At 40.8% G+C, this 12,747-nt stretch overlaps 1 protein-coding gene across 3 annotated transcripts in view; it reads left to right on the plus strand.

The window, feature by feature from the left end:
- The window catches only part of TRIM44 (TRIM family member 44), a 102,914-nt gene that overhangs the window by 36,448 nt on the left and 53,719 nt on the right, over window positions 1–12,747 (plus strand). For all 3 annotated transcript variants that reach the window (XR_015949843.1, XM_035116243.3, XM_060274813.2), the window contains exons 3-4: window positions 1,311–1,550; window positions 7,644–7,663. Coding sequence is in view for 2 of the 3 variants with exons in the window: in XM_035116243.3 (XP_034972134.3) it covers window positions 1,311–1,550; window positions 7,644–7,663 (260 nt within the window). In the remaining variant the exon portion in view is untranslated. The remainder of the gene's footprint in view (window positions 1–1,310; window positions 1,551–7,643; window positions 7,664–12,747) is intronic.

The following is a 12,747-nucleotide window of genomic DNA, read 5'->3' on the forward strand; positions in this document are numbered from 1 at the left end:
TGAGCCTCTTGGGCTGGCTGATTGGAAGGTCGGTGGTTTGAATCCCCACAACAGAGTGAGCTCCCATTACTCTGTCCCAGCTTCTGCCAACCTAGCAGTTCGAAAGCACACCAGTGCAGATAGATAAATAGATACCACTGTTGCAGGAAGGTAAACGGCATTTCCGTGCACTCTGGTTTCTGTCACAGTGTTCCGTTGCACCAGAAGCGGTTTAGTCATGCTGGCCACATGACCCGGACAGCTGTCTGTGGACAAACGCAGCCACAAACGCATCCCTCAGCCAGAAAGCAAGATCAGCGCCGCAACCCCATAGTCGTCTTAGACTGGACTTAACCGGGGGCCCTTTACCTTTTTTTTTTAATACCATGAACACATTTTAGCTCTCCAACAGCTACTCTGCAAAGTTCTGGAAGAATATTAATCATTGGGTCATTTATTTAAATGATTCAGCAGCAGCCTATTTACGGTATTTATTTAAAGAATTTATAAACTACCCACTATTTCTGGAAGAAAGATGAGCCATTTGCTTGTTTATTCAAATAATTTTGCACCCACGTTTTCATTTATTTATTTTTCATAATAATAATAATAATCTGCCCATCATTCAAAGATATTGTGGCAGTGTACAAAAAAGAGAGAGATTAAAACGAAGCACAAAGTTAAAAACAAGAATACCTTTTATCCATCTGTAAAACCAGCAAAAACAATGTTCAGCAATCCTGAAGCAGCCTGGTTGAAGAGGCACCTCAAAGAGTAAATTGTTGGTGGCATCCTAATCTCCATGGTGAGGGTATTCCAAAGTGTGGGTGCTGCCCCACAAGAAGCTGTTCCCTGGATGACTTGTTAAATGAGCTTCTGGGGTGTATAATATCCACAAGAAGGGCCCACAGTTTACCCATGCTTGGAATCATAGAATAGTGCCCACCTGATCCTTCAACATTATCAAGCAAGCTTTAATACCATTTTAAAACTAGTGAGATTCAGGCCCTGAAGGCGGGGGGGGGGGGGACGTGTCTTGCTGTGCCACCAGAGGATATAGTGTGGTGATGTAAGATTTGACCTTCCCTGTAGTGACACCCTGACTGTGGTATTGCCTTTCCCAGGAGCCGTGGTTGGCCTTGACATTGATGAGTTTCTATCACCATATGAAAACGTATCTGTTCTACCAGACTTTTGAAGGGATCTGTTTAGGTTTTTTTCCCTGAGTTTGGGATGGTTCCATATCGCAATACTATTCCTGCTTAAACGTGAAATAGATTAAATTGTCATAAATTCTCTTTTAAAAAGCCCATTATTCTCTTATACTTCAGGTGACACAAGGTGCCATGAAGCTGTGCATTCAGCAAGAGTTCGACAAAGTACGGTGCCTGGTTTGTGAAGAGGAGCACAGAGCTCTCCACTTGGTGGATCTCCAAGAAGCACTGGCCACTGCTCACACGACAGAAGTTCTGGCAGAAATCGATGTCCGCATGGAAAAATTGATGACTGAAATGGCAGAGCTCACAAGGCAGCTGAACACCTTTAATGAGCTAGCCATGCTCAAGCCTGAGGTAAATAAAGTACATGCGAAGCAGTTAACAGCAGAGGGCCGTAAAGCTTTATGATGGATGCAGAGGTTTAGTCTACTACTTTATTGCTTGTCAGCATTTAAAGATGGCCACAAATCCACTAAACTTCCAAGGGGATATGCACAGTTGTAAGTAATAACGCATTATGAGTTGTGTGTGGTTATGTTGATACCCAATTGACTGAGGTGGTTTGAAAGGGCACAAAGCCAACTGCTTCCATCCATTTCAAAGCAAGGCTGCAGCGCTTTGCTGCATGATGTTTGTATCTCAGGACCCATACAGAGAATTTTTCACATTTTTGTTACTCCTTTCAATTCTGCTTTCTATCCAAGTGGAAAGAACACAGTAGAATGTTGCACTTTGGTTATATTTGATGGCTTCCCTTTCTTCTTTTAAAGAAGGAGGGTACTGTGCTTTTTTGTCCTAGAATAGGTCTGTGTTTTTATTACAGCTTTCGGGTTGGTGTAAATTTTATATGGCAGCTGTTTTAGCCACTTTGGGTATACAGTAGTTATCTCCTGTATGCCACGATGATGGTCTTATGTTTTCAGGCTGGGGTTCAGTAAACCACTCATATAATCCAAATACCTAGCATCTAGGTACATTTACAGCACAGTTAGAAATATTGTGACGCTGTAAAAGTAAGCATGGATTATCTCAGGCATAGGCAAACTCAGCCCTCCAGATGTTTTGGGACTACAACTCCCATCACCCCTGATCACTGGTCCTGTTAGCTAGGGATGATGGGAGTTGTAGTCCCAAAACATCTGGAGGGCCGTGTTTGCCTATGCCTGGATTATCTCATCCAGCCCCTAGGCCTGAATCACTTTAATAATATAATAGGCCTAAAGCAGACCTACACCATTTGAGATACACTAAGCTGAATTTATTATCATTATCATTTTCATTATTATTAGATTTATATACCACCCTTCATCAAAAGTTCTCAGGGTGGTTCACAATAATGTTGTAATTAACAAAAAAATATCTTCCATCCAATATTTTTTCCCATTGAATACCAGAAATAAGTTACTCTGGTTGGAGACATTTCCACTGAAATGCTTGGATCTACTCCGTGACTTTCTGTTGATGAATTTCACACCAAATCACCTATAGAGAAATGGTGGTCTCGCCTATGCTAGCAGGGATACATCCAAAGTCAGTTAACCAGTATTTAGGTGGTAAAAATATATTGTTTCTTCATTGATCCTTGTAGGGCTCAAACTCATGTCCTGTTCTCGGACAGGACAAAGGCATGCTAGAAGATTCAACTTATTAAGCACGCTAGAGAACTTGAAAATAATGAAGGATCCTCATTTACTGGCACAGAAGGGTTCTTGAATCTTAAACAAGTTTGGATCCCAGTTCAGTGATATCTTTGGCTGAACAGAGTGATGACTTGAGAGAAACTGTCACCCTATGCTATTTTTTCCTATGATAGCTTCTTCAGCTCTAGATAGGTGGTTCTCTTGTGCCAACTGAGGGATTTGGATGGGGAAAGGTGGGGAAATGTCACTTCCCTTTGATCTAGAACGCAGGAGTGGAACCTTTCCGTGCCTCAAGTTTGCATTCTTTCTGGACAACTTTCCAAGAGTCAAATGCCATAGGCAAAAGTGGGCAGAGTGACAAATGTAAAATTGACCTTTGTACGATAGGCTAGTTTCTATGCACACCCATGTTATCCTATCAGAGTTCAAGGACACACTCCAGCCAGGGAAAAATATTCAAGTGAGTATTTTATAGCCTGCCAGTCAAGTTCTGTTGTTTGCCATGTGTTTGTGTCATTGCGAGGAGAGGGGATGGAGGCTTGTGGATTTACTATTCAACTTCCCACTCTACACCCCATTCATTTCTTAAGGATCAGTTTTTTAAACAACAACAACAACTACAACTTGGTTCTCTTGGAATACCTTGATTTTCTTTCATATAACTCCTCTTTATCAGCATTAACTATTAGTCAGGTGTTCATGTGCCAGAGTGGACATGATGAGAAATGGCTTGAAAAATGCTGGGCAACAGAATTGTAATTTAAACAATGAATTAATTATGGAGGAAACCAGAACTTGGCATTTAAAAAATAAAAGGAAGGAAATACTTGCAAGGGCATTAAAAAAATGCTGAAATACAAGATTCCTTAAGCAAAACCCTTTCACGCTGCTTTATTTACATTGTTACATTGGAGTCTGCTACATGAAGCCATGACATCTTCAGACCGATGGTTCCCTAGGCTATGATTGGGGGAAAACAGCTGACTGCCTTATGAAAGAATGCAGCTCTTGGAGCCTGCCAAGATTCTCTAAATTTCCTCCATACTTTCTTTGGTTTTGAAAACATAAGCTATCAGAATTGCCCTATAACCCCCTTGGTCAGTGCAATCAAGTACTGAAATCAATCCAATGGGAAGATGGATCTCTGTGTTACTGTTTTTGAGACAGGGCAACTGGAATCATACACATTATTCCAAACATGGTTGTACCATAGGCTTGTATAGTAGACTTGATATTGGGCTAACATGGAATTTGCCTCTTCTTCTTCTTCTTCTTCTTCTTCTTCCTCTTCCTCTTCCTCTTCCTCTTCCTCTTCTTCTTTTTACTGCTACCTCCCACACAGTTGACTTTTTGAGCTACCCACTATAATCCTAAGGTGACTCTCCTGGATACTCATAGCCAGTTCCCATTCCACGTGCATCACTTTGCGCTTGCACTAAATATAATTTACCATTTTGTTGACCTTAATGCTGTTGGAGAGATCTATTTGGAGCTCTTAACTGACTGCTTTGGTTTTCACCATCCGGAATCATTTTGTGCCGCTTGCAAACTTGAATGATGGTTTCCTTTGAGCCCACATTGTTTATGAATAACATAAACAGGAGATCTATGATAGAGCCTGGTACTTAGTTCAGGATTAAGGATAAAAGGAAAACTACCTAATATTATGTAACTTTAAAGTGTGGTTAAGTACTCATAATACTAGACAAACTTAATAAGAAATAAGTTCTTGAATCTTGTACTTTTTTTATTCTATCTTGATTTGTGGCCTGCACATTCATGGCTCATGCTTACAGTTAAGATTTTATTCCAACTTTATTCCAACTTCTTGAGTAAAAATACAAATGTAACCTTGGTGAAACTTTAGTTACTTCCTAGATGTTGTATCACTGATTTTAAGAAACTAAGTTAAGAAAGAACTTGCACTGATTTTTATTTTAAAAATATGTTATAAGCACAGGTTGAGCTCATTCCACACCTTTTGATTCACCTGTCTTGGAAAAGGAACCATAGGTACTTTGATAGTTGGGTGGAAAGGTTGTTGATCTCTGTAGATCACAGAAATATTTTTACTGTTAGCACCTTGGTATCTTTTGTTCACTTTCTGTTCTGCAGCTCTCCCCCCTCGAGAAGAAAAGCTCTCTGTAGCAGTCATTGAGTAAAGGGATTTTTTCTTCCTTTAGTCTTGTGAGGAACAGGGTTTGTTCACCCACATGTCTTTAAAAATTAAATGCCAAGCCCTGTTAGTCAGTGATTTTTCCACATCAACCTTCTTCATCTTGTCTCTGTTTCTTACAAACCGTATACAGTGAGCTAGAGGTAAAGTTTTTTGAAAGCTGAAATGACATTATGTCAACTCGGTCACCCTGTCTGTATGCTTTTTTCACTCTCAAGTTTAGAGAAACAGGACTTATCCTTTCAGAAGCCACATTGATTCTGCTTCAGCAAGGTTTGTTCTTCAATGTGCTTGGTTATTTTATCTTTAACAATGCTTTCCACCAGTTTAATCAGGACAGATGGTAACTGCCTGGAATTTTGAGGAGCCATTTTTTTTCTTCCAAAATTGGTGTTACACTGACTACTTTCCAATCCTCAGGTGCAGAGGATGATCTTAGGGAGAAGCTACATATTTTTGTTAGAAGATAAACAATTTTAAGGTACTGTAAAAGTAAAGGGACCCCTGACCATTAGGTCCAGTCACTGACGACTCTGGGGTTCCGGCACTCATCTCGCTTTATTGGCCGAGGGAGCCAGTGTACAGCTTCCGGGTCATGTGGCCAGCATGACTAAGCCACTTCTGGCAAACCAGAGCAGCGCACAGAAACGCCGTTTACCTTCCTGCCAGAGGGGTACCTATTTATCTACTTGCACTTTGATGTGCTTTTGAACTGCTAGGTTGGCAGGAGCAGGGACTGAGCAACGGGAGCTCACCCTGTCGCGGGGATTCGAACCGCCAACCTTCTGATCGGCAAGCCCTAGGCTCTGTGGTTTAGACCACAGCGTCACCCATGTCCCTAGAGGTGCTCATAAGCTAATTATGCCTTGTGTGGGGCAAAAATTCTCTTTGTCTAAATAGTTATTATACAACTTTTTCTCCTCCCTGCCCTTTAAACAATAGAAAATACAAAGAAACAGTGAGCCTAGAAATAGAACACTTCTGCTGTAGGCTCGGTGCTGGAATAAACATTAGTTTAAACAGAACTATAATTCAAGAAAGGACTAGATCTGGAAGATGATTGATGAATACGTAAATGTAGTTTTAAACATGCAGTATATCTAAAAACAGTAAATTCTTCATTAATCTGGATCTCTTAGGTTAACACATGAAAACTGAAATAACATAATAGCCCCATTTTTGTTCCGAGTAATTATCTTTCATGAAAGGAAGGGAGCAGAAAGAGAAATAGGACTGTTCCACCACTACATTCTGAGGCAGAAGTGGGGAATCTGTGTCCTCCTCGACATTGCTGAATTCCAACTCCCATCAGCCCCAGCCAGCATAGCCAGGAATGAGGGGAGTTGTAGGTCAGAAACATCTGGAGGACCAAAGGTTCCCCACCCCTGTTCTGAAGACCTTGTCTTTGCCAATCTCATGTTGTAGGGGTGGGATATGGAAAGATGCTGGCTTATGTGCTACACACCATATCTTATGAACACATGAAGTTTCCATGTTCAGAATCATCTCATTAGAGTGTCTAAGCCATCGCTGGCTACGTTGAGTGGCGGTTGCTCTTCAAGGTCTCGGTCTAAGAGTGTTTTTAACTGGAGCTGTTTGGAATTGAACTTGGGACATTCAGCATGCAAAGCTTGGCTCTCTGTTCTCCATCTGCTACTAGGCTGCTGATGTAATGTTTGCCCAAGCCTGCCTTTAAAAGCACCAGTTGCTTGCCAAATAATTTAAGAAACCATGGATGAGTTATATGCATTTCTTTAATGTCGTGGATATGCTCGCTTGTCTCTTTAAACAAATGCCTATTAAATTTCTCTATTAACTGGAAGTTTATATTTTGCATCTCCTCCTTATCAGACCCTCAAAGTGAGCAGATATCAAAGCTTGTTTAATGTTGCCCTTTTCTCAGCAGAAGAGAAAATGTTGCTTGTGTAACTCCACAGTGGTATTTACATAGAACTGATTATTGCAATGCCCTTTCCTCTCTCAGAATGTGATATAAAGTGTCCTTAATGTGGCACGCTTTAATGAGCATCAAGCCAGCTTCTTTCTTTGCCTCAGCATATACGTTGCCTTTAGTTCACATGCCTATGTGAAGGCAAGAAGGAGTCAGCCTGATTTCTATGGGATTGTAGGTATTTATCATTTAAGCACCAGGGCATATGGGAGGGGGGAACATAATGTGAAATGCTAGGTACCGTTAGGGCCTTGTGCAATCATGTGCCATCTGCCACCCCAAGCACTGCATAAGTGTTATCAACTCTCATTCGTAGCAGGATGAGGTGGTGTCTTCGGCAATCAGCATCCAAAATTGTTCTCAGCTGGCCAGGATGACCTGAGAATCCAGAGTGAAGGACTCAGGCATGCTTAATGGATGAATGGCGAGATGATCGCTGTTGTTACTGCCGCAGGCCCAGTGTAATAAATGAGCTTTTCTGTGTGCCCTCCTGGTTGCATGTAATGATAATGACCTCCGTTAGCTGAGTGGAACTTCCCTTTTATCATTGGACACCAAGCCTTGCATCTGACTGTCATACATGACTTACTCACACTAGTCTAAACGTGAAAATCAGTGTTTGCAGGGCTGCTCTCAACATTGTTTTAATTTTGTTTGTTTGTTTGTTTGTTTTCCTGCAGAGCACAGATGAAGAAAACAGGTGAGTGCACTTCCTTCCTTCCTTCCTTCCTTCCTTCCTTCCTTCCTTCCTTCCTTCCTTCCTTCCTTCCTTCCTTCCTTCCTTATTTCTGTTTTTCAAATTTTATTTATACTTTCCAAGTTTATACATATCACTAGTTTTATACATTTCACTAATTTTACAATCATGTTAACATTTCAAAAGTTGACTTCCCCCTCTTTCTGCAGTTCCTTAAATTTATTTTTAATATCCTTTGCATATCCAAATTAACTTAATTTGCTCATTTATTCATCTACTTTAAATATGTACTCTTATAAAACTGCAGGTTGTTACAATAATCCTGCCAATGATCTTATCTGTTTACAGTTTATCTGTAAATATACAATAAACCATTCCCATTCTCTTATAAAAAGTTTGTTATCTTGATTTCTTATTCTTTCGGTAAGTTTTGCCATTTCTGCATATTCCATAACTTTTTCTATCCATTCATCTTTTGCTGGGACTTCTGCTTCTTTCCATTTTGGGGCGAGTAACATTCTTGTCGCTGTAGTAGTAGCATACATGAATAGGTTTCTATACATTTTAGGTAGTTCTGTCTCTATAATTCCCCAAAGAAAAGCAAATGTTATTTTAAACACCCTTTTCATTTTATTATCTATCATTTCCCAGTAAGCTTTAACCTTTAACCTACTACAAGACCACCACATATGATAAAAAGAACCTTCTCTTACTTGCTCCTTTCTTCCCTCCTTCCTCCTAATAAGCATGCAAAATTCCATTGGGAATGAGATAAGACTTAAACATTTTAAAAAATACACTGGAACAGTGTTTGTTTTATGGGAGGGAGTTGTAGAAGTTTGGGTTTTCAGCCAAGGCTATAGCTAGTAACGTTGAATCACTTATGTGAAAACTAGACCTGTAAGCAAGGGTTTTGTTGTTCATTTCAGTCATTTCAGTCTGAATGCATAATTCATTTTGGTAATTGCTACCATGGTTCCTCCAAGGTACACCTGTTATCTCCAGTGGTTAGGGGAATCTCTGCGTGGTTCCTGAAAGTCAAGGCATGAAACACTGGGGACAAAGATAGGCAGTCAGCTGTGTTGTGTGGTGGCTGATGCTTTGAACTATAGTCAGGAAGAGAAGCAATAAGCTTTCCTTCCCTGTTGGTATTTTCTGGTAATCCCATGTGTGCGTTTGGGATTGCATTCCTTTTTTACAGCTCCAGATCTGACTTTAGGTTCTTTGCAGTCTTTTGTTTGGAAGGGGGCGAGGCACATTTTTAACACTCTTCCCGTCAGCTTTACACAAAGGGATCTAAAAACGTTTGCCCAATTGCGAGGAAGCATGTATATTAAATAGTGAAAGCAAAACAAAAAATCCAACCAGTTTGTAAATTTGTTCAAACAAGCAACACTGAGAGCTGCTAGTATGGCATGAAACGAAATATTTCTCTTCCAACCACTGATACTAGTTTGAATTCTTTACATTGCATATTTAGCTAACAAAATGCTACCTAATAAGGGATTAATTCACAATGACTTGTTGTTGTTTAGTTGTTTAGTCGTGTCCGACTCTTCGTGACCCTATGGACCAGAGCACCCCAGGCACTCCTGTCTTCCACTGCCTCCCGCAGTTTGGTCAAACTCATGTTTGTAGCTTCAAGAACACTTTCCAGCCATATTGTCCTCTGTCGTCCCCTTCTCCTAGTGCCCTCCATCTTTCCCAACATCAGGGTCTTTTCCAGGGAGTCTTCTCTTCTCATGAGGTGGCCAAAGTATTGGAGCCTCAGCTTCAGGATATGTCCTTCCAGTGAGCACTCGGGGCTGATTTCCTTCAGAATGGATAGGTTTGATCTTCTTGCAGTCCATGGGACTCTCAAGAGTCTCCTCCAGCACCAAAATTCAAAAGCATCAATTGTGCCCACTCTGGACAATTAACGAGCTGCTGTTATGGTCTAAAGCAGGCATCCCCAAACTTTGGCCCTCCAGATGTTTTGGACTACAATTCCCATCTTCCCCGACCACTGGTCCTGTTAGCTAGGGATCATGGGAGTTGTAGGCCAAAACATCTGGAGGGCCACAGTTTGGGGGTGCCTGGTCTAAAGGCATATGAGTTGCAATATTGGTCTATATATAATCTTGTGACAATGTTTATTGCCAAGTATGGAAACTGAATTCAAGCTAATTTCAAATGTTATTGTACCCAAAAGTTATTGTACCCAATTCTTTCTTTTGAAAAAAAACACACCAGTTTATTATTTAGATTTGTAGTGGCCTTATAAATATCACCTCCAAGTTATAAAAATCACCTCCAAGTTATGTACAATATAAAGATAACATCATTACAAAATCACATGTAAAATTCAGAGATTAAAGCACACCTACAAAATCTGTTCCAGAACATACAGTCAAACAGACCCCCTCTTCCAAATATAGATGACATGATCACCACAAAATCAACCTGTAAAATTAAACTGACCACTAAGATACTGTAGAATAACAACAACCGCTCTCTGCAATACAACAATAAAATCTCAACACTCGAGTAAAGAAAAGTTTTTGCCTGGTGCTAGAATGATGGCAATGTTGGTGCCAGTCAGATGGGCTGTTTTGGGAAGAGCATTCCATAGAAGGCCCTCCCTCTTGTTGCCCCCCTCCAGAGCGAGCACTTAGAGGGCCTCAGATGATGCTCTTAAAAGACTGGGTAGGTTTGTAGGGGAGAAGATGTTCTTTGGGTATTGCTGTTCTGAGCCACTGTGATTTAAAAACAGCACTTGGTGCTGGTTTATGAATTTTTTACCTCTTGCTGTGACCAGTTCTTTGCTCTTTATCTGGTTTATGCGTTTATAGATACACAATCATTTGACTGTTTTTTCTCTCCTCTGTGAATCCCTCCAATCCCTATTTGTGGGAAGGTTAATCCAATATATATAGGGCTTCATCACATTTATTTTCTGTTGCATTTTGAAACACACACACACACACACACACACACACACACACACACACACACCTGTCTGCAGTACCACAGCAGGGAAAGGGGAATTCATTTGGACAATGCCCGCTGCAATCCTTATGAAGTCCATCAATGTGACTTCCACTATTTTAAGATTGAGTTTGGTGCAGGCTGACAGGCTGAATAGATTGCTTCTTCCTCTCTTCCCTGTGGGCCTTATTTTTCATAGCCATGTACTTTCCTCGGTAGGAGGGGAAACGTGCTCTAATAAGACAAGGCAAGCTTGGCATTCCTAATGCACATTCTAGATCGCCAGCCGAATGAATGCTCAGGTAAGTACTGCGCATGCCCATCATTTCCAATAAGCATAGGCTGTTCTGCATTGTTCTCGGGGAACAATTTTGACTTTGTGGGAGTTTGGAAGTGTCCATTCACAAAGAGAGAAAAGGGAAATGGATTAAGTCAACAGGATGATGACATGCAGAAATAGAACACAAATTTTTGTGCATTTCTGTTGGCTGCAGACATGTTGACGCTGTTTTAACACTGATATTAAGAGTACTCAAGGTAATTGGTATGGAATTTTCCAGGCTGAGTTGTTCAACTGAATTTATTGGTGTCTAAGTAGCTTGTTTTATGTTGCTCTTCCATCTCACTGCAGACCTTGCAATTTTAATGTATCTACGTTGAGTAGTTCATGGTGCTTTGAAGTGGTACATCCGAAAGAAATATCAATAGTAAGACAGCTTCTCTTGAAAGTAAGGGGAAAGGTGGCATTGCATCTTGTAATTTTCTGGTTATTGCAGTATGGAGTGGGCCAGAGTTGGCTGCAGAACTGGCCATAGCCTTTGTGTATGATATTTTCCCTAATCTGCAAGGAGTGGGTTTGGTGTGAAATGAATGGAGTTCTCCACTATGTGCATTTTTCTTGAAGCTGTCAATCAGTGAAAATCATATCCACTGTCCCCTTAGAAGGTCAAAAACCATTTTGGGATTCAGGAAGGGTAGCCTCGGATATAGTTAGGAGACGGTTTGCTAAGATCCTTGCAAGGATTTTGCCGGCGGCAGCTAATAAAGAGATGCCTCGATAGTTTCTGCAATCCGTTCTATCACCTTTTTTTAAAAAAAGAGATTGATAATTTTGGCATCCCCAAAGTCTGCTGGGATCTCCTCTCCCAGATTTTTTCATTGAGCTTGTGAAGTTTTTGTGCAAGTTCAGTTCTGCCGACTTTGAAGACTTTGGCGGGTATCCCATCAGGTCCACTGGTTTTGTTGTTTTCCATTTGGTAAATCACAACTCTCCCAGATTTGGAGATACTACAAGCTCATCTCTAGTTTGTTGTTGCAGAAATTGTGAGAGGAACTCAGCAGCTACAGGGGAGTTGTGGTTAAGAAGATGCTGGTAATGTTCTTTTCAGTGCAATGCAATAGCTTTTTTATCTTTTAGAAGTGTGGTACCCTCTATTGAGCACAGGGGGCATATGCCATAATTTACTGGTACTGTATTGGCCGATAGATTGTTTTTGTGGCTTTAAAGAAACTCTGTGCATCACGAGTGTCGGGTAAGTGCTGGATCTCTTGAGCTTTTTTTTAATCCACCAGGTCTATCTCTTTGCCCAAGACTTTCTTTTTCTTGTCAATAAATGCTTTCAATCTCACTGTCATTCTCATCAAACCAGTCCTGGTGTTTCTTGGTTTGGTATCCAATAGTTTCTTCACAGGCTGGATACCCAGAATGAGGTAGTTGTGCTGCCTCCCTTGTGGGATTATCGCCTCATGGAGACTTGCCTGGCACCTAGGATAATGTCTTCAATTTCCGAGGCTTTCACCCTCTGTCTTCCCAATATCCCCACCCCAGTGTGGTTGCTTATTATGGGCCTGCTGTTTGCAGTCTTCTTGTTAGTTATTGTAATCTGACCGGGACATTTTGAATCGAAGTATAGAATGTTTTTAAACAAAAACCGTCTTGTATCCACTGCTGTTGCTCTGGGAAGTCTCCGCAGCAAGTCTATTTTCATTGATGGCAGCTTTTTGAGAGCTCTCCCTAATAAGAGTAGCCTGGATTATATTTTCACGCTTGCATTTGTATTGGAAAAATAACTTCCTTATGCATGCCATATTTTCTTTCTGATGTCATTTCTGTTCCAAAG

Source organism: Zootoca vivipara, chromosome 1 (genome assembly GCF_965207765.1).
Source record: "Zootoca vivipara chromosome 1, rZooViv2.hap1.1, whole genome shotgun sequence".
NCBI lineage: Eukaryota > Metazoa > Chordata > Lepidosauria > Squamata > Lacertidae > Zootoca > Zootoca vivipara.